This window comes from Podarcis pityusensis, assembly GCF_964106645.2.
Source record: "Podarcis pityusensis genome assembly, chromosome: 17".
Taxonomy (NCBI): Eukaryota; Metazoa; Chordata; class Lepidosauria; order Squamata; family Lacertidae; genus Podarcis; species Podarcis pityusensis.
Window position 1 is genome coordinate 15811030 of NC_138042.1, and position 19334 is coordinate 15830363.

At 45.1% G+C, this 19334-nt stretch overlaps 1 protein-coding gene across 3 annotated transcripts in view; it reads left to right on the forward strand.

The window, feature by feature from the left end:
* The first annotated feature begins 16820 nt into the window (after positions 1 to 16820).
* Positions 16821 to 19334, forward strand: part of BNC2 (basonuclin zinc finger protein 2) — a 411204-nt gene continuing 408690 nt past the window's right edge. Inside the window, exon 1 of one of the 3 annotated variants that reach the window (XM_080987732.1) lies at positions 16821 to 17484. In XM_080987732.1, the coding sequence (XP_080843858.1) occupies positions 17482 to 17484 (3 nt within the window). In that variant the 5' untranslated portion in view covers positions 16821 to 17481. The remainder of the gene's footprint in view (positions 17485 to 19334) is intronic. The other 2 variants (XM_080987728.1, XM_080987730.1) reach the window with 2 other exon arrangements.

The window sequence follows — 19334 nt, forward strand, 5'->3', positions numbered from 1 at the left end:
TATATATATCAGTATCAATTTTCCCCTAATCTGAGCAACCAATACAAGCATGCCTAGGCACCAATGGTTGTCTGCAGACTTACCTTTGGACTTCAACAACCCAGTTAGGATGCAGATGTTGAGCCAATAAGAGAAAGTGATGGTTCTTTTATAATGGACACCTGAAATAAATTTGTTCCCATTGAGTGGACTTGGAAGCTGCTGGCATGCAAAGGAGCCTTTGATGAATCCCAAGCTTCTCCCACAGAACCTGCATCTGCCCAATTGGGAAGTAAAATCCCATCCCTGGTGAGCTGGTGTTGTGTGCTTTATTCAAATGGTAAGTCCTACCAAGTTGTTCCAAAGAAATGTGTTTATTAGGCTACAATTTGATAGACACTTCCTTACTTCCTTGGGAAAGAGTCAAGTTGAATTCAGTGAGATTTGCATCTAGTAAATATGCAGAAGGACCGGCTGCAGAAAAGTTTAACTGTGGCTGGATCCTGCCCACCCTATTGGTTTCAGCAGAAATTACTTTTATGGTGAGGTTTGCAAAGGTCAGTGATACCAGCTTTAAAAGCTTGAGGGCTGCTCAGCTGGGAATTTTAAAGGGTGTCTTATTATTATCAAGCAAGGTGACAAATGGGCAGCTAAATAGGTGTCGATTTTTCATTTCCTAGCAATGCTAAACCTGCCATAGAGGCCCCAGGCAATCCATCCTTTTCCCTCTGTTAGTGGGAGGGAATTCCTAAACTGGAGGAGGGAGCATTTGTGTTCAAGTTCAAAAGGGGACAAGTCCTTAACAAATTTATCCTAAATCATAGCTAATAACCTGAGGCTGGTGTGGTGAACCTTTGGCCCTCCAAATGCTGCTGAACTACAACTCCCATAATTCCTAGCCATCGACCATGTTTGCTGGGGCTGATGCGCATTGTAGATCTGCAACATCTGGAAGGCCAAAAGTTCTACACACTACCTAAAGAATCAACTTTATTATTGGCCAAATTACTGACATTACGCTTGCATTATTTGGTTGTGATCGGGATATTTTCTATGACTTTGTGGACTTGGAAGCAGCACCCCAACTTTCACATCTTTGAGACAATTTCTCATGTGTTAAAAAGTATTTATTTGGTTCAGAATTTACTGAAAATTGAGCAGCAGCGCCAGGATCCTCTGGACATTTAGGTCTAAAGTGAATATTTTCCTTACTATTCAAATACAGATGAAGTATATGCAGGTTGGCATGGTAGCCTGTTTACATCTTCCCTGGACTAGACCTTTTTTTGCTGAATCTCAACCGGCATTAAAATTACTAGTCACACTCCCAGCTTACTTGAGAGGCTCCACAACAACAGAGGATAAAAATTCAGCTCAGATAGCAAGTTCTTGCGGCTTGCACAGCAGTCCCACCCAATGATGACCAGTAATGACTGAGCTGTCGTACTAAATACAAAGACCTCAATGTGATTTGAATTAATTGATTTATTAGGAGGAAAATAGCCAGGTGGGCCAGACTAATTAAGAACCTTATTGCTAATTGACTGCACAGGGGATAAAAGTATGAGCAGTTTGGAAAGTTAACAGATAAGCAGCCTATGGTGCTTGCGCTAACTCATGTGGTGTCGGGCAAGATGTTATCCTGGTGCATGGGGCCTGGGAAATGCATGTGCACTGCCTATTGTTGTAAGATGTTGGTGGTGACAGTGGGAGAGTTTGGATGGTCATATCTTAGCTTAGTAAGCTGAGATACAAATGAGCATCTTGCCCACATGTGTGGCTCCTTTGTGTGAGCTACCAAATAAACCAGGAAATCTTCATTTAAATACCACTTGCCACTTCATCTGAACTGGTAAACTATGGTTAACAGCTTCATAACAAGTCTACGTTTGAAGTTGGCTTAATACCCTGGCTTGTTCCGAAGCTCTTAACCATAGTTTCATGGCTTGGGCAAAATGCAAAATGATAGTCAACTGAAGATTTTCTGGTTTTCTTGCTCGAGTGAAGAGGCTGCATTCATATCTCAGTTTTATTAAGTTAAGGAAATAACCACCTGAATATGACTGGTCAATTTTATTGCTCCAGATAGGGTGATTTGTGAGTTTGAGCCGATCACACCAAAGATTGGTTGAAGTCATGCCAAAGTCACATTTCAGTCTGCCACTTTGATTCAGAATGGTGCCTGGCATCCAAATAGCAATTAAGACCCCCCCCCCGGAACACCAGTGCCAAGTCTGGGGGCAATATATTTAGTGGCAGTCAAACCTATGCCAAAAAAATAGGCAAAGTCACACCAAAGTCATGCTTCAGTCCACCATTTTGATTCAAACTGGTACCCAAACAGTGATGAAGTCAACTGCCACCCCAACCTTGGGAATGCTTGTGCCAAGTTTGGCAGCAATTTATTGAAAGGTGTCCTAATGTACAGAGAAACAAATAGACAGACAAACTGACTGACTGACAAACCGCTTCCCCTAATATACTGTAGATGTGTTTGCCACCCTGGGCTCCTTTGGGAGTAAGAGTGAGATATAAATTACATACATATTATGACTGTTCCAAAAGGAAGAGCAGAATATAAGCTAAATATTTAAATAGCTGTCTTCTGACAACACAATCTTATGAGTGCTTTTTTCTAGGTGTGGGGAACCTTTGGCCCCTCAGATGTTATTGACCTACAACTCCCATCAACTGTGGTCAAAGGCCATGCATGCTGAGGCTAATGGGGATTATAGTTCAGTAACATCTGGAAGGCCAAAGATTCCCCATCCCAGGCTTATTCAGAAGTAAGTTCCTAAATACTTATCCTACCAAAAAGAAGAAAAGAAAAGAAAGAGTAAGTTTTGGTGTTCGACAGAGCTTATTCTCAGGAAAGCATGTATAGCATTGCAGTTATATTCACCTGGTGCCTTTTTTGTTCTTAAAAATGCTGATCTGCCTTGATACCCATTTGATTATGAGGTGTAGGCCAAATATTATCTTACAAGGATAAAGAATTAAATGGGACAGATTCATTGTAAATCTTTCATTTTCAATAATAGGTTACATTTCATTAGAGAGTTCGCCGTATTTTTTTTTGAAGTGATCAAAGGTAAACTAAAAACTTAATAGTGTTTGAATCAACTGAGAACCTTCTTTTGTCTCTCGGTGTTAAGATATTCCTGTGATTTATCTTTTATGATTAAAGGTGCTTTTAGATTGCTCTCTCAAGGAAGGCAAAAACAGCACCAACAAAGAGAGCCCAGCTACTGCATGCATATAGATTCCATTTATCAGTATAACATTCATTAGTATAAGTAGGGCTTATTCAGCCCCACATCCCCCAACTAGGTATCAACTTCACCTGCTGCTAATGATAAAGGTCTTTTGCTGTTTTGCATCAAGCTCCAATCCTGAATACACTTACTGGAGACTGAGACCTAGTGAAGATGTTGGGACTTCTGAGAAAGCATGTGCAGGATTGTAGTGTCTGTCTCTACATCACAGAATAAAGTAAAATAAATTAGAGATTTTATATGTGTGTGTGTGTTATGAAATATTTTCCTCATTTACAAAAGCACATGTGTTGTCTCTTTCTTCAGGTTGTGTTTTCTACAGATCAGTTACATTTGTTGTGAGACATTGGTGTTACAGAGGGTTGGAAAGAAAAGAGGTGGAGACAGGAGAGATAGGGCTGGTGGGTTGGTGAAGCTTATGTTCTTAGTGCATAAATGTGGTTTTTGTGCCAGCGTTACTTGGGTAGCTTCTCTTTCTATTCACTTGTTATGTTTCCTCGGTGGTGAGAGAGGTTGGGGTGCTCTAGGGTGTGGTAGATTGTCTTTGGTTGGCTGCAGTGGGATTTGTTTGTGCATGGGGTGGGGGGAGTTGTTGGGTTAAGTTAGCCATACTGAATCATATGCTGTTGGTGGGTTTGTGTTGTTGTCTTGTTGGGCTGTGTATGTGATAAAGGGGAGCCATACCAGAGTGAAGGCATCTTCTTCTATTTGACCCCGTGTCTGTTTCGGTCTTTTGGTTAGCTTTTCTAGTAAGGCTCTTTCCCATACTTCTTGATACCAGTGTTCCATGTTTATTCCTGACAGGTCTCTCCAGTGTCTGGCTATGATGTTTCTGGCTGCTGAGAGTTGGTGGGTTATGAGCTCTTGATAGTGTGAGTGGGCACTGTTATCTTGGAAGATGTTCAGAAGAAATTGGAAATTTAAAATGGCAACATAGCAGGGAGACACGTAAATCATCCAGAATATTATCTCTGATTGCGCAGTCTCCTAAGTGTCTGTTCGGGACACGAGTAGAGCATGGAGTTGCTGAGAGTGCAATCATGTGGAGCTGACCGAATACAATGTCATGTGACTCACACAGACGATCGGCTGAGTAGCAATAACCCAAGGTGATGCAGTCATCTGATGTACAGAAGCACCATGTGGGGTAGTTTGGGACAGGGCTGGATAAAAGAGGAAAGAGTGTAAAAAAAGTTTTATTGGGCCTGAGAAAAATTTCGAATCTCAGCTCTGGGTGATGCCAGCAAAGTGTCTTGGAACGGAAAGTCTTAAACGGCGAAGCAGCTGAATTAAGCCCTTCATGTCACCTGATCCCATTGGACTGTAGTTGCCATGTTGGTCATCAGACAAGTGGTGCTAGCAGCCCTCTTTGCCTATCACCCAGCCTGCCGGCACCCCCGCCTGCATGCCCTAGGGGGTCAGAGGTCACTCTCCCATTAGGTGCAGTGAGGCAGGTGGGGGGTGGAGAGGGCTGCAATTGCCAGGTGGCTTGATCTGTGTCCCCTAAGTCAGCCTGCTGCTCTCTGGTGCAGCAGCACAGACCTGTTGCCAGTATGAACGACTCATCTGACAGTCCAGTTAGGATTCTGTCTGAAGCATGGAGGCAGCACCACCTTGTTCTTCTACTCAAGCAGAGCTGCCCCTGCTGATAAGTCCCCGTGTGGTCTGAAGTCCTTTGAGCCCTACAGTAAACGGCAAATTGCTGTTGTCACTTGCTTTGAATGTCTGCAAGCTGCTTCACACATACATACACTTCATTTGGCTCCCATCACTTCAATTACTCAGTGTGTGAACTAACTCCCTTTAAAATCAGCATGCACATTATGGTATGAAACCCACTCGCCTTTTTTGGGGGGGGGGGTGATGTTCTCACATGCAAGCCACTACCTGATGCTGCAGCAAGTAGCATTCATGCATCAAGGAGGCTTGGAAAGTTGCAACGGTGCTGCAATGCCGTTAGCCTCTAACTATTAAGACCTGCCTCTGCCTCTGTGGCATCTCTAGGACTGCAATTCTCTTTCTGTTGATTGTTCAGCTGAATTATGTCTTTAAAAGAGACTGTTTCATACGCTAGAAATTTCAAAGGAAGTAAATCTATAGCTGCCTCTTAAAGTGGGATGTGGATATATAAACAAGATTCTGGTTCGTTTTACACCCTTAGGATATGTTGCTTAAAATTCAGCTCATCAGCCAGTGAACCACATTGCTAGAGCTTTGTTGTTACAAGCACACTCCCAAGCTTTATACATGAATAAAGTCAAAATACAGGGTATCCAAAATAAACTAGCTAGATACGGAAAAATAAGGATTGTATGTTAATTTGCTCGCAACTATTTCTTTCCTCCCTCTGCATAGAAAACTAATAGTTGAATAGTGGTCATCCCAGTTATCTCTACAGTACTTGCAAAGAGAAGTTGATAGTAATTTCTTAACCTTTGTTGAATGTGAGTAAACTAAATCAAACACTTTGTCATGGACTTTCCTGTGATGCAGGAGTATTGTGTTTAAAGTTTCTTGAGGGTGAGTATTAAGGCTGCAAACCTAAGGAAGGCTGAGTTGTAAGCAAGCTCATTATGTTAGGCCGACTTTCTTTACCCTGGTAAAAGTATAAAAATATAAATAAATGCACTGTCTTTCTTTACTCTTTACATTGTTTGCAATAGTTACAGCAGTGAGGTGCTGCAAAGGTAAATGTTGAAGGTCAAGAGCACATCATGACAGCTGCCACAGCCATGCCCCCAAAGAGAGTGCAAAAATGCAAAGTACTGTACAGATCTATCTGTGTGCATGCGAGCACACCCATAGCAACAGTATGCAGCAAAATGCCCAATTTATTTGGATCAGCAAGACTGCAATTCTATGCATACTTACTTGGGAGCAAGCTATAATGAACTTGCTGGTGCTTGCTTCTGACTACATAGGTTCAACTTGTAAAAACATTGACCTTTAATGACAGATCATCAGCCAGCTGAAATGCAACCTATAACTTTTAATCAGAAATACAAGAAAGAATGCAGGGAATTGTTAACATTTCAACTGCCAGCATGAAATACGAACTCCATCAAAGAAGAGAAAGACGTGCACAGTCTTTGCTTAATCATTTCCTTCATTCTCTGACTTCTGTGCTCACCTTTCAGAACCAAACTTGAAATCCTCATTGCTTCTTCATTCACTTTCTAGAGGGTCCATCAATTACTGTCATTGCGTCATCTACTCCAGCAGATGACATAACCGCTTCCTCTCTTTAAAAGACAGTTAAACAGCGCTTCTCTGTGTGCTCCACCTGAGGGAGGTGTGGAGGGTGGCAGCACAAGAACAGGTCATTTCAGGAGGTGACAGCCTGGCCCCTCCCCAATCGGTGGAAAGTTCTCCCTAGGAAAATGTGCCTGGTATCATCCTTGTCAGTCTTTATAGACACCAGGCTAAGACCTTTTACTTATTCCTTAAGGTAATTAAGTTGTTTCCTGTGGTGTTCCTCTCTTAGTGGAGTGGCTAGTACTAGTCATTAATATGTTACTATGTGAGCATTTGGGGTACTTTGTATTGTTCACTGCTTTAGATTTTTCTGGTTTTAAATTGCTTTCATTCTACTTTATCTTGCCAGGACACTTTGAGACTTTTAGCTTTATATAAAGTGTCTGATATATGCAATAAAGTGTCATTGTCATCACCTATCAACGTTGTTAAAAGTTGAGAACACCTGATGCTTGGTTAACGTGAGAGTGTGAAATTTGGTCTATGACTCGGTAGTCTTGCATTATGATTATGGGATTTGTTTCCACAGTGCTTTTCCAGCTGAATGGAATTATCCTTTGGAGTTTTGGAAAACTTCATCCAGTGTGTTGCTTTTAATACCGACTTTCTCAATGAGTGTTTCTGTCTTCTTCCTCTACCCAACTGTGGCATGTTTCAGTGTTTGAGGGAAGGGAGGAGTAAAAGTCACGTATGAATCAGTTTCTAACAGGTTGAACTAAAACATGGTTGCTTTTTGGCAAAAAGATTTGCAGGATGTGTGTGATCATCGTGCTATCTTGTAAAATATTAACAAGCTATAACCTATAATATGGAAAACCATAGTGATCACTTTTTTTGCCTTCAAAGAAAACTGTAAAATGAACCGCTGGAAGAATGCAACTACCTTTCCAACTTCCTTACAAAAATGTGACTTGGCCCATATTTCAGCCATTCTTTATACCTCCCCCCCATCCCAAAACCAAAAACATCCAAGCCTATCCTATATGATCAAATACAGAATTAAACAGGAAATACCAATATTGTTATGGGAGGCAATGCAGTCTAGATTGGTGTTTTTCCTACACCCAAAAAGCCGCAGAACTGTAGCTGTTTAGTAGATGGCCTGCAATTCAAGGGAAGTTAGGCGTGCATGATTTGAGGAAAAACTTGAGTAAAACACGTGCTTAAGTTCTATTCATTTAATGTGTGAACTGTTTTTGTACATTTGCCTCTTCATCTGGCTGCATTTTGCTTTTAAATAACTTTTTTTTTACATTGAAGAAGCATTGCATACAACTCAGTAGTTCACACGGTATTATTTTAACAACATTTCATAAATGGGCAAACACAGTGACTAATGCTTACCCACTCCTACAGCTCTTTAGTTAGCTCTCGCATATACTTGTCTCAACAACTTATGTAGGTGGAAAATATAAGCAGTTCAATATAAATGTATTGTGTCTTGGTAGAGCACTGCATACAATCTCCCATGCAGCAGAAGAAAAATGCTCATTTTGATGCATGCTGATTTATGATGCTTTATATATATATATCCACATAATGTATTTTAATGTACCCAACAGACACCATGAGCCGAAGTTTTTAGCTGCAGCAAGCTAGCGCCGTGTGCTAACGGTCAAGAGTTAAAAATGCTCTCCACATACCTTCTAGTTCCTGTGAGTACACAATTGATGGTTAGCAACAGTATGCATTTCTGCATGAACAAATAACTATCTAAGGAGATGAGGTATGAGGCAAGATACATTAGCAGAATGTATAATTTAAGTAAAATAAATGTGTCAGTGCGGCACAGATGCATACGTACGTTTCCTCCTAGCATCAATAATTATCTGGAGCTCCTTCCTTCCTCCAGTGTTGGAGTTGCAAAGCAACTGGAATAGAAATTCCATTTTTCCTGAACCCAGAAATCTTGTTAGAATGCTGAGAACCTAGGCTTTTGGGTGAGCTTTCACAGACAGGATCACGATCCCTATGAAAGTTAGGGACTTTAAGTCCCTTGGAAATGAATGGGCCTTCAAAGAGCTTGATTTTGACTTGACCGGGTGCTATCTTTTAGAGGAATTTCCAGGAATATTAAGAAACTGAATGGGAGCATGTAATCAACACCAAGTTCTTCAAAGAACAAAAAAAGGACAAATGGTTGCAAATTCTAATTACATCCATGCCATGTATGCAGGCTCTTGGTCGCCCTAGTTTTGAAGGCTATTATATTACATTTGGGAATAGTATATTACAGTGGTACCTCGGGCTAAGTACTTAATTCGTTCCGGAGGTCCGTTCTTAATCTGAAACTGTTCTTAACCTGAAGCACCACTTTAGCTAATGGGGCCTCCCGCTGCCGCCGCGCCGCCAGAGCACGATTTCTGTTCTCATCCTGAAGGAAAGTTCTTAACCCGAGGTACTATTTCTGGGTTAGCGGAGTCTTTAACCTGAAGCGTATGTAACCTGAAGCGTATGTAACCTGAGGTACCACTGTATCTCTGATATCTCAAGGGGGCATACAAGTTTCTCCTCTCCTCATTCTACCCTCACTAATAAACCTATGAGGTAGGTAACATTGAGAGATAAATCAACCCAAGGTTATGCAGAGAGCTCCATGGCCGAGCGGACATGGGAATTTGGTCCCCACAACCCATAGGAGCTGACTCCTAGGGGCCGAGTTGTCTTTGCCCCCCCCCCAATAAAATATTTGAGTGGGCCGGGCCTCTCCAAAGTTGATGAGCATTGCCATTCAGATGGTGTGTGCGCACCCTGTCATGTGATCAATTATGCAGGGTGCCCCCCGCAATATTTTATTCAAGTTGGCGCCCCTGCCGCAACCCTAATTTGTTACAATGCATCACACTGGTGCGTAGTTAAAGCTAATACTAGAAGGTGGACAACAATATGAATAAAAAAACATGCATGGAACTGAAATACTATTTTTATTTTGCAAGTCCACGTGAGCTAATTTAGAGGTCTACAGGAGCTTGATCCAGCAATAGGTTAGACTCTGACTGTTAAGCGAGCCGAAGAACAACCTGGGGAACCAATCAAATCTCCATTCAGCAACATGAAGCTTACAGGGTGACCAGTCCTTATCTGCCTAATCAACCTCACAGGGTTGTTTGTGAGGACAGACTGGGGGAAAGAGAGAAATCATGCATGCTGTTTCGAGCTCCGTGGAGGAAAGGAGGTAAATGTAGGTAAATAATGAAAATAAATAAAACCACACAGGACAGCGAAGCTACGTGTCAGGGAGAGACAGGAGGCAGCAGGAGCTGGCATCTGAATTCATAGAATCATAGAATTGTAGAGTTGCAAGGGACTCCAAGGGTTGTCCAGTTCAACCCCTTGCAATGCAGGAATCTCAGCTCAAGCATTCGTGACAGGTGGCCATCACTTGCAGTAGCATACAAGGGGTAGTGTCAAAGACAGACCTGTGACACAGAACTGGTTAGTTTCTTGAGAATGGCATAAAAATGGAATGTTAGTATCAACAAACAGCACGGGGGTTTCTGCCTTTTATGCATTTTTTTTTAACCAAAATAAAACATATAAAATATATTTTAATGGGTGTTACAGCAGAATGTGCACATTTGCTGGACCGGGGAAACTCAGAATCTAGGAAAAATGCCAAAAAAAGAGTCTAGGTTGGGAATATGAAGGATTTCTCTGTAATATATTTGACTGGAGTGCCTGTTCTCAGAGGTACCTCCTGCGACCAGTTCGCAGGTTACTCACAGCTGCTGGAGAAGTTGGCACTGCGCTCGTATGGTGGCAAAGCGCCATTGCCCCAGGACCAGGCACTGTCTTTTATAGGCTTATGGCGTGACGGGTAATATCAGCCTCTTCTTCAAAGGACCACTGCACATTGCACAATTAATAGAGCTGAATCTATACTCGCCCTTGGCCAATGTGGAATCAGGAGAGATGAATACAGGATAATGAGTCTCTATAACCACTAGGGGGCTTCATGGGCACAACATTTTGGTAAGACCTGGGTACAGCTTCCAAGTTTTTTTCTTCTTCCAAAAGGGAAATGAACCATGAGTATTTTTAATGTGTGTGTGAAAAACAAGGTGCAATGCCAAAGTGAGTAACCAACTTTTTTCATTCTTCTCCTTTTCTGGAATGCACATCAGATACTAATTCCAAATATCTATTCTATTTTAAAACAAACAAACAAACAAACAAACAAACAAACAAAAACACCCTTCCTATTATAATAAAGAGCTTTCTGCTTCCTAATTTCACAACATCTTTCTGCACTGTCTGGTGCAAGAACTCATTTAACACGATTGCTGAGCTGTTGAACCACATCCATCTGGACTTTGCAAGAAAGAGGTCTTGTTAAAGTTAAAGCCTAATAGAATGGCACACATTAAACAGCCTTGTTTTGTGTATGTACTGTTACTGGCTTCCCTACGGGCCGCCAGAGTGGGTGAGCAACACAACTTGTTTGCACAAGCACAAGAATCAAGTGGCAAAAATATTTCCTGGGCTTATAGAAGGTATGATTGGCTTGCATAGTTCAGGAATGGGCAAAAGGTAGATTGTGGTCCACTGGTCGCTCTCCAGGCAACTTGCAGTATATTGGCAAGAATTTTTTACTTCTGTTTGACAATAGCTGAAATCAGTGCTTTTCCTCTAGAAAAGAAGGTGCCAGTATTCACCACGAAGTTATTACAGTAAGTGCCAATGCTTTTTTTCCAGGAAAGAAAGTTGCCAGAACTGCGTACTGTACTTCGTTGGGTGAAAACACCTTGGGATGGGATAAACCAGGAGTAGATTTTTTGTGAGACAAGGTTGTGACTGAGAGCTCATTTCTGATACTGCATACAAATGCTGGGCTGAGCATATGCTCTGAGGTAGTTCTTGCACTTTGTTAAGGCTGCGATCGTACCCTCAGTTTCCTGGGAGGAAGCCCCATTGAATTCAGCGGGTCTTACTTTGGGGTAAACTTATCTATGGTCAAGTGTGCTTCTTTCCCACTGAGCCACTGTTCAAACATTTGCCTGCAACTGGCAGGTCCTGGCAATCTAGGAAAAAATTAAACAAAAAAACACTGTCTATTCCACACACCTCAAGTCTGCCCATCTCTGGCATAGTTCAGCCTCTCCCACTTTTTTCCCTGCATGTGGAAAACTAGCATTTCAAGGATTCATCCTAGCCTTCTCCCAAACATTCTGTTTCCTTTCCCCCACCCCTGAGTGCAGTGAGAGTTTCACACCCCTTTTAGGATGGGAGTGGACTTTCACAGACTGAAATATTATAGCCCAAGAGAAGCTTTGTCATTTGAGTCTGGTGTGTGTGTGTGTGTGTGTGTGTACACACTGGCCATACAGCGGTGTATCTATGAATGGGAATATTTAGGTTCAGTGTATCTCTGATATGGCAGACACAGGAGGTCTACATGGTACCTGAGTAGTGTCCATTTGCCCTGTGAGCAAGCCCAATACTGGTCAGCTGCATTGTCAACACAGTGGGAAGACGCAGGAGAAGTGTAAGGGCATGGATGTGCCAGTCATGTCTAAACAGGAACACTCTTGTCGTGCTCTCATTCCTCCCACATGCACAACAATTACTGCAGCTGTGGCCTAAAGGTGAATTCACATATTCAGGTTGCTGACATCAAAGCAGCGCCGTAACTACTTATTTGAGCCAGTGTGGTTTAGCAGATAGAGCACTGGACCTGATCCAAGAATCATAAAAATCACAGAACTGTAGAGTTGTGAGGGGCCCTAAGGCTCATATAGTCCAACCCCCGGCAGTGCAGCAATCTTAGCTAAAGCATCCGTGACAGATGACCATCCAGCCTTTGCTGAAAAACCTCCAAGGAAGGAGAGTTCACAACCTCCGGGGGGAGACTGTTCCACATCTCTCACTGTCAGTCATGAAGCTCACTGGGTGGCCTTTTTGCCATGCATTCTTTTTCTGCCTAACCTACTTCACAGGGTTGTTGTGAGGACAGAATAGGAGAACCCTGTGTATATGCTTGTGGGCTCAAGCCTCACATTTGCAAAAAGATTCCTGAATTGCAGGGGGTCGGACTAGATTGACCCACATAGTCCCCCCCCAACCCTACAATTCTATGCCATGCAGAATTCCTTGGAGGCACAGTGGGCGTGGTAAAGATATATCAGATTTATACAGTGGTATCTTGCGTTGCAGATGCTTCAGGTTACAGACTCTGCTAATCCAGAAATAGTACCTCGGGTTAAGAACTTTGCTTCAGGATGAGAACAGAAATCGCGTGGCAATGGCAGCGGGAGGCCCCATTAGCTAAAGTGGTACTTCAGGTTAAGAACAGTTTCAGGTTAAGAACAAATTAAGTTCTTAACCCAAGGTACCACTGTAAAATGTTTATCTGTGTTCAGGACAGTTCTATGGGACGGTGACTCCTACAGTTTTGTGATACTGCAAGCTGCCTTTCTGGTTTTCCTTTATTCGGCACCCATCAAATATTCATATATAACGACTTCCAAAGTGAAAGACTTCTCAAAACATTTCTGAATTAGTGCTTCCCTTCTTTTTATACCCTAGTACAACTGAACTCGGTGTGCCGATCGAAAGAGTGGATCTTCCTGGAAGTAAGATGAAGTGATCTGCTTTCTGGCAGCACAATGAGTAGGGAATACATGTGAAAGCGAGTGTGATGTAGAAGTTAATATATTGGACTAGAGCTGGGGGGGGGCGAGGGTTCAAATCCTCATTGCACCTCACTCCTCACTCGGTAACCTTGAGCTGCTCAGTCTCTCAGCCCTAGCCTACCTCGGAGGGTTATTGTGAATTTTTTTAAAAACAACAACATGGAAGAAGAACAGTGTATGTTGCCTTCATATTAAAACAGTAAATAAATTAAGCCTGGAATTAGTGCAGGAAGGATTTGGGGAGGGGAGGGGGAGCATTTTGGCAACGTCATCTGCTGTCACTGTCTGAAGAGAGAAGTTGTGTTAAGATGCTGCTGCTGCTGCTGTAAGTAGTTTGGCAAGCAGAGGTAAAACAGCACCCGCAAATCCAGCAAAGCCTTTTGTACCTTATGTTCAGTACAGCTGCTCAGAGTGCAGAAGGAGCTGCGTTTATGGTGTCGCCAGCTTTATGGGGACGACAGCTTTACGACTAATTGCTGCAGGGGCATGTTTTCAAAGGCCCAAATGACTCCTTAGCTTGATTCTGCAAAGTGCTCTGCTGGTTTCATGCTTCACTGGGTTCAGGATATCTGAGGCGTCTAAATTCCATTAGAAGTCAGCACCAAACAGGCACTGAAGTGTCATGTTTGCTTTTGAAAATCTGTCCCTTAATCTTCTTCTGGAGTAGAAAGCAAAAAGAGCAATCCTTTTCTTTTTTACTAAGCAGAGAAATGAGATGTGTTCAGTCCTGTATTTCTTAGAGTTAAGTCAGTACTAAACTAACCTCTTAGCCGTCTATGAAACTCATAGATAGAACATGATCTTGATAAACTGCTGGGAGACTGCTTTCTTTCTTAAATTTCAGTTTTGAAGGCAATATGGGGAAACATGAACATAAGAGTGTGGTAATTTTAACATTCTGCCCCTAAAACACCATTTAGTCTGAAGTAAATATTGCATCCATCTTAATGCGGATGGTTTTTTCACAAGACTGATTCCTCCCCTCAGCAGATAGCCCCAAGACTCTCAGAATGTTCTGCAAATAGGAGGGATTGGGAAAGTGTTTAAACTTTTCAAAACTCTAGCAGAACTCACTGTAGTGTTCAGATTGTGACCTTATGAGATTTTCTTTTCCCTCTAGGCTTTTAAACTTAAAATGCATTCTGACAGAGAGGATATGTAGCTTACAGAAGTTTTATCAAGTCTGCTTTCTATGCATCCCTTAAGAACAACACATGCCACACTCTTCCTTAGAGTAGGAGCAGATGCTTAATTGTAAAAGTGACGGAGATCGCAGCCATACAAAGTTTAGCACATGTTTAAATATTTTCTAAAGACCCTGATGTTGGGAAAGATGGAGGGCACAAGGAGAAGGGGACGACAGAGGACGAGATGGTTGGACAGTGTTCTCGTAGCTACCAGCATGAGTTTGACCAAACTGCGGGAGGCAGTGGAAGACAGGAGTGCCTGGCGTGCTCTGGTCCATGGGGTCACCAGGAGTCGGACACGACTAAACAACAACAAATATTTTCTGTACAGCTCTTTCCCCCGAGTAGCTCAGAGCATGCTCTCCTCACGCCAACCTTCTGAGGTAGGCTCAGAGACTGCAACTTGCCTGAAGCTGCAAGCTTTACCAAAATTTGCAAATCTCCACCACATTCACTCTGTTGTAGTGTCTCTTTTTTTTCCATAGCCTGTTCTGCCTTTCTGTGTGGCTTGGTCATGCGGTGAGCATATCAAAGAGAGAGAAGGCAGACAGGTGACTTTTGGGGTTGAAACAGAAGAACAGGACAATGATATATTTTCCAGCAACAGCCTCCTTCTCCAAGCCTGCCCACAAGTGCACCATCCCTAGGATAACAAAGCTATTGGGGTGAAGGAGTGGGGCAGAAGCTGGTTTGGCGAGAGGGGAGAGATGTGCTGTGGCTGCTTCGAATTGGGGCAGGCAGGGAAGAAAGTGAGGGAGAAGCTGCTTGGGTGAGGAGCAAAGTGGGAGGCAAGTTGTGAGGGTTTTGATGCGTTTGAAGCCTCCCAAATCAGAGCAGGACAGGAGCAGGGCTAGGATAATGTGACTAACACAATAGGCAATCTCCAGCTGGCAAATGAGCCAAGCAAAGAATTCTGATGGAGGAGAATCTTAATTGATGGAAGTATACTCCTCAGATGGAGAATAAACACCACGGTTACTTTATTTTTAAAAAAAGTCATTTTGACTCATGTGAATTCCTACTGTAGGAAATAGTGAATGAAGGTGGCCTTTCCTTCTAGTAATGAGTACTTGCTTTTTAAAACACACACACACAATAAATGGCAAGTTCTCCATAAGGAGTGGGTGGTATTTTCGTTTCTATATGCAAGGACCAGCCAAGTCAAGCCCCTGGAAAATAGCTGCTTTAACAGAGCAGCCCTATATATAAGTTTAGTCAGAAGTAACTCAATGAGATTGAGATTTGCTCTCGGGTCCCTGTCTATAGATAGGGCTCCAGCCTCAAAGTGCTCCATTCTGTCAGGTCAGTTAAGTTTTACTCTGAATAGACCCACTGAAATGAATGACTATAGTGGTCCATTAACTTCAACAGGCTTTCGCTGAGTAAAACTTCGTTATCAGTAAACGGGAGTGGACTCAAAGCCGAGGGGTTTCTGCACAGAACTTGGCCAATAAAAGTGTTGGGTTTTCTTTTTTAATGGAGAGAGAAAGTGAACCATGACAGATTAACTCAAACGGGAGACCTGAGAAAGAAAGAAAGAAAGAAAGAAAGAAAGAAAGAAAGAAAGAGAAAGAAAGAAAGAAAGAAAGAAAGGTATCCCTGGTTTAGATGCCCCAGAAGTTTGCCAAGCCTTGCCAAAACTTCGTGCCCAATAACGTCCGGCGTGCACGCTGAAGAAAGGAGCGTGTAACTTTCTAGAAAGTGAATCAATAATAAAAAATTATGAAATAACGATAAGGAATAGCAGTAATGCGCAACTTGGAGAGGCCCTGGTCTGTGGCGCCTTTGTACGTGTTGGGACTGAGGCGGCGAACCAGCGCCTTTTCGCAGTGTCTCCGACGCGGGCGGGCGGGCTGCTCTCCGGGTCTCCAGAGCCGCCGCCGCCGCCGCCGCCGCCGCCTCACAGTGGCGACTCTTCGCCTCGTTAGCCCAGCAAAGCGACCAGCCGCGCGCAAAAACTTACAACCCCGACGGGCTCGGCGCTGCGCAGGGTACCCGCGCAACTTAGGCAGGGCGGTGGGCAGTTAGAAACAAATCCCCGAGGGCTGCGCTTGGGCGGTCAAAGCACCGCAGCCCGTGAGGTAAAGGGAGAAGCTGCGAAGTGGGGCCACAAGTGAGCTGGGCAAGGCGGGCGTTGCGCGCGACGGGAGAGGGAGGAAAAAAACCTCCCCTCAGGAGCGGCCCAAGTTCGCTCTCCTCTTTGGGGAGCAGCTCCCGCTTCTCCCGGCGGCGGCGGCAGCGGCGGGCTCCTCCATTTCTCCCTCCTCCTTCCCTTTCGCTCCGTCTTTCTCTCCAGCGGCGCCTGGACGCCTTGAGCTGATAAGGAAGACGAGAAGCGGAGGCAGGAGCAGCGGCTGTGGCGGCGGCGGGAGAGCGTGCGCCTGCTGCGCCGCTCGCTCGTGAGGAGGAACCGGCCCGGAAGGGGCGTCAAGAGCGCGCAAAGAGAGAGAAAGCGCCTCAGACAGACACACACACACGCCGAGGAGGGCGAGGGGAGTCCCGGGCGAGCGCGCTCTCCTCAGAATAAAAGTTTTCCCGGGTCTCGCTTTAGGCGGCTTGCTTTCCCCTCACTTTTCCTTGACAGCTGGGCGCAGGCGGCCTCTCCTTGGGTCTCCTGGCTTTGCCCAAGGAAAGGGGGGGGGGAGAGAAAAGTGTCCCGTTTCCCCTCCCCACCTCCTCTCTGCCTTCCCCAGGACCAATAACAAGCTGCTCTGAGGTACAGTAGCGGCGGGAGGGGACGGCGAAGGAGGAGGAGGGAAGAGGAGGGAAGCGCCTCCGCCGCCGTGTTTTCAGATTGGGGACAGCCTCCCCCCTCCTTCTCCCCAACCTGTGGCAGCACCAGACTCCCATTCCTCGCCTCTTGACCCCTCAGCAAACCTTTTATTCCCCCCCTTCTCGCCCCCCACCGAACATTTCTTGGGGGGGGGGGCTGAGAGACTTTTCCTCACGCGCGCGTGTCTGGAAATCACCTGGAGGGCTGCGGAGATTTCTTGTTGGTGTTGCTGAGGGGGAAAGGGGGGGGGCGGAATTTGTGTGAGGAAGGTGAGGGGGGAGAAGGAAGGAAGGAAGGAAAGGCCGGTGCCGCCGCCGCCGCCGCCGCCGCCGCGAGGACTTCCAGAGCCGGGGGGTGCCCCTGACAAGCAGCATGCCGAAATGGTAAGAAGTTTTTCCAACATTTCCTTTAAAAAAAAAAAAAAGTTGTGTGGTGTGGGGGTTTTTTTTTTTTTTTTTTGGGTGGCGGGTGCGTGTGTGTGCGCGCGCGCCTTTTGAAGCGTGCCGTAATGCAAACAGCCCCGCCTGTGAGGAAGCGTGTTTCCTCAAAAACCTTCGAAACAAACAAGCGGGGACGGGGGGGGGGGGGGGCGCGAAGGCGGCGAAGCGCAGAGCAGGGTCCGGATTGGAAAGTTGGCCTGAAGTTGGGTGGTTTCTGTCTCTCTCTCTCTCTCTCTCTCTCCCCCCCCCCTCCCCACCATCTTCCCTTCAGGGAGGGAGGGAGAGAGAGAATGGGATGGGAGCTCTTTCCCCTTCTGCTCCTGGCATCCAAGGTGAGGGAAAAGAGCGGGAGGGGCTAAGGAATGAGATCCCCCCCCTCTCCCCTCCTCGCTCGAGGTGTGTGTTGGGTACGCGGCGCTGGCGAAGGGCAGCCTGCAAGGGAGGGCTGCGTGCACCAGTGGAGAGATCGGGGGTCGCCGATCGGCGGGAGGGGGGGGGCAAGGGACGTGGGCTGCGAGCTCTGTGCGAGTGGGAGAGAGAGAGAGAGTGTATTCTACGATCTCCAGCGCCTCGGGCTCCCAGGCCAGAAGTGCAAAGCCGCCGGTCCCGCGCGCGACTTTTCGGTCATGTGCTTGGCAGTTTTCACCTCTGCAGGCGGCGCGGTTCGTTAGCAGAACTTGTCCCGGGCAGGAAGGCTCGTGCTGCGGGCGGGCGGCCGACGAGAAGGCAGATCTCAGGCAGGCAGACGGGCAGGCGCTTCGTGGAGGGCCATTATTATTATTAGCCTTCTAGGAAAGGGGTCTGCGGAGAGATTGCCAGCCGCTGCACATCGGAAGCGAGCCCCATAGAAAGCAGGAAACGAAAGTGATTCAAGAAGGCAGAGGTAGAGAAAGCAAGACGTCAGGTGCTCTTAGGAATTTGCAAAACGCTTATCATCACCACCATCATCATCATCATTAAAATCTTCACCTTCCCCCCCTTGAAGGTGTTACACAAGTTAAAATAAACCCAGGAGACCTACCTTTCTGAAGCCTTTTTTTCCCTGGGCTGTTTTTGATGTGGACATTTTATTAAAGAACTGGCATGTTTTGAAGAGGTAGAGAGGGAAACTGTTTGCATTAATTTCTGCTAGCACTTTCAAAAGACCCAACCGGCTCAGCGAACGAAGAAATTCGGTGGTCTTCTAGTCTAGGGATGAGTGGGGATGGATTCTTCCCCGGGCTCGCTGCCTTGCATTTTAAGTGTACTTTAACCCCTGCGCGTTGCTGTCATAAGCCCCACTTGGGGAAAGGGATGCTCTTGCGTTCTGCGTCTGTAATTAGAATGCGTTTAGGGATAATACTATTTCCTCGCCGCCACCCCTTCCCCGTAGAGTGGCATGTCTTGTTCCAGTGATCAAAGCCCCTCTTGGAGTGTAGGAGATGTGACTGTCAAATGAAGGCAACCCTAAAGAGGGGAGGTGGGTGGGTAAAAGTGGCGCATCATGCGCTCAGGACTGTGGTAACCGCAGCACTGACAGAAATTAAAGTGGTTTTGAAAGCAGACTGCAGTTTATGGTGCTTCTCATTTACCCTAGAGTCAAGCTGTTGTAAAATTGATGCACAAAGGACATCACGTAATAATCTAAGTAGATCCAGCATTAAAGTGTATTTTGCAGGGGGGGGAGAGATTGTGCCACCAGTAGAAATGACTTGAAGTGCAAGACCTCTTCTCAAATCCTTCACACGTTTCCTGACATGGCAAATGAAATCTTATAATACAGAAGTGAGCATTTATTTTATTTTTATCGCCCT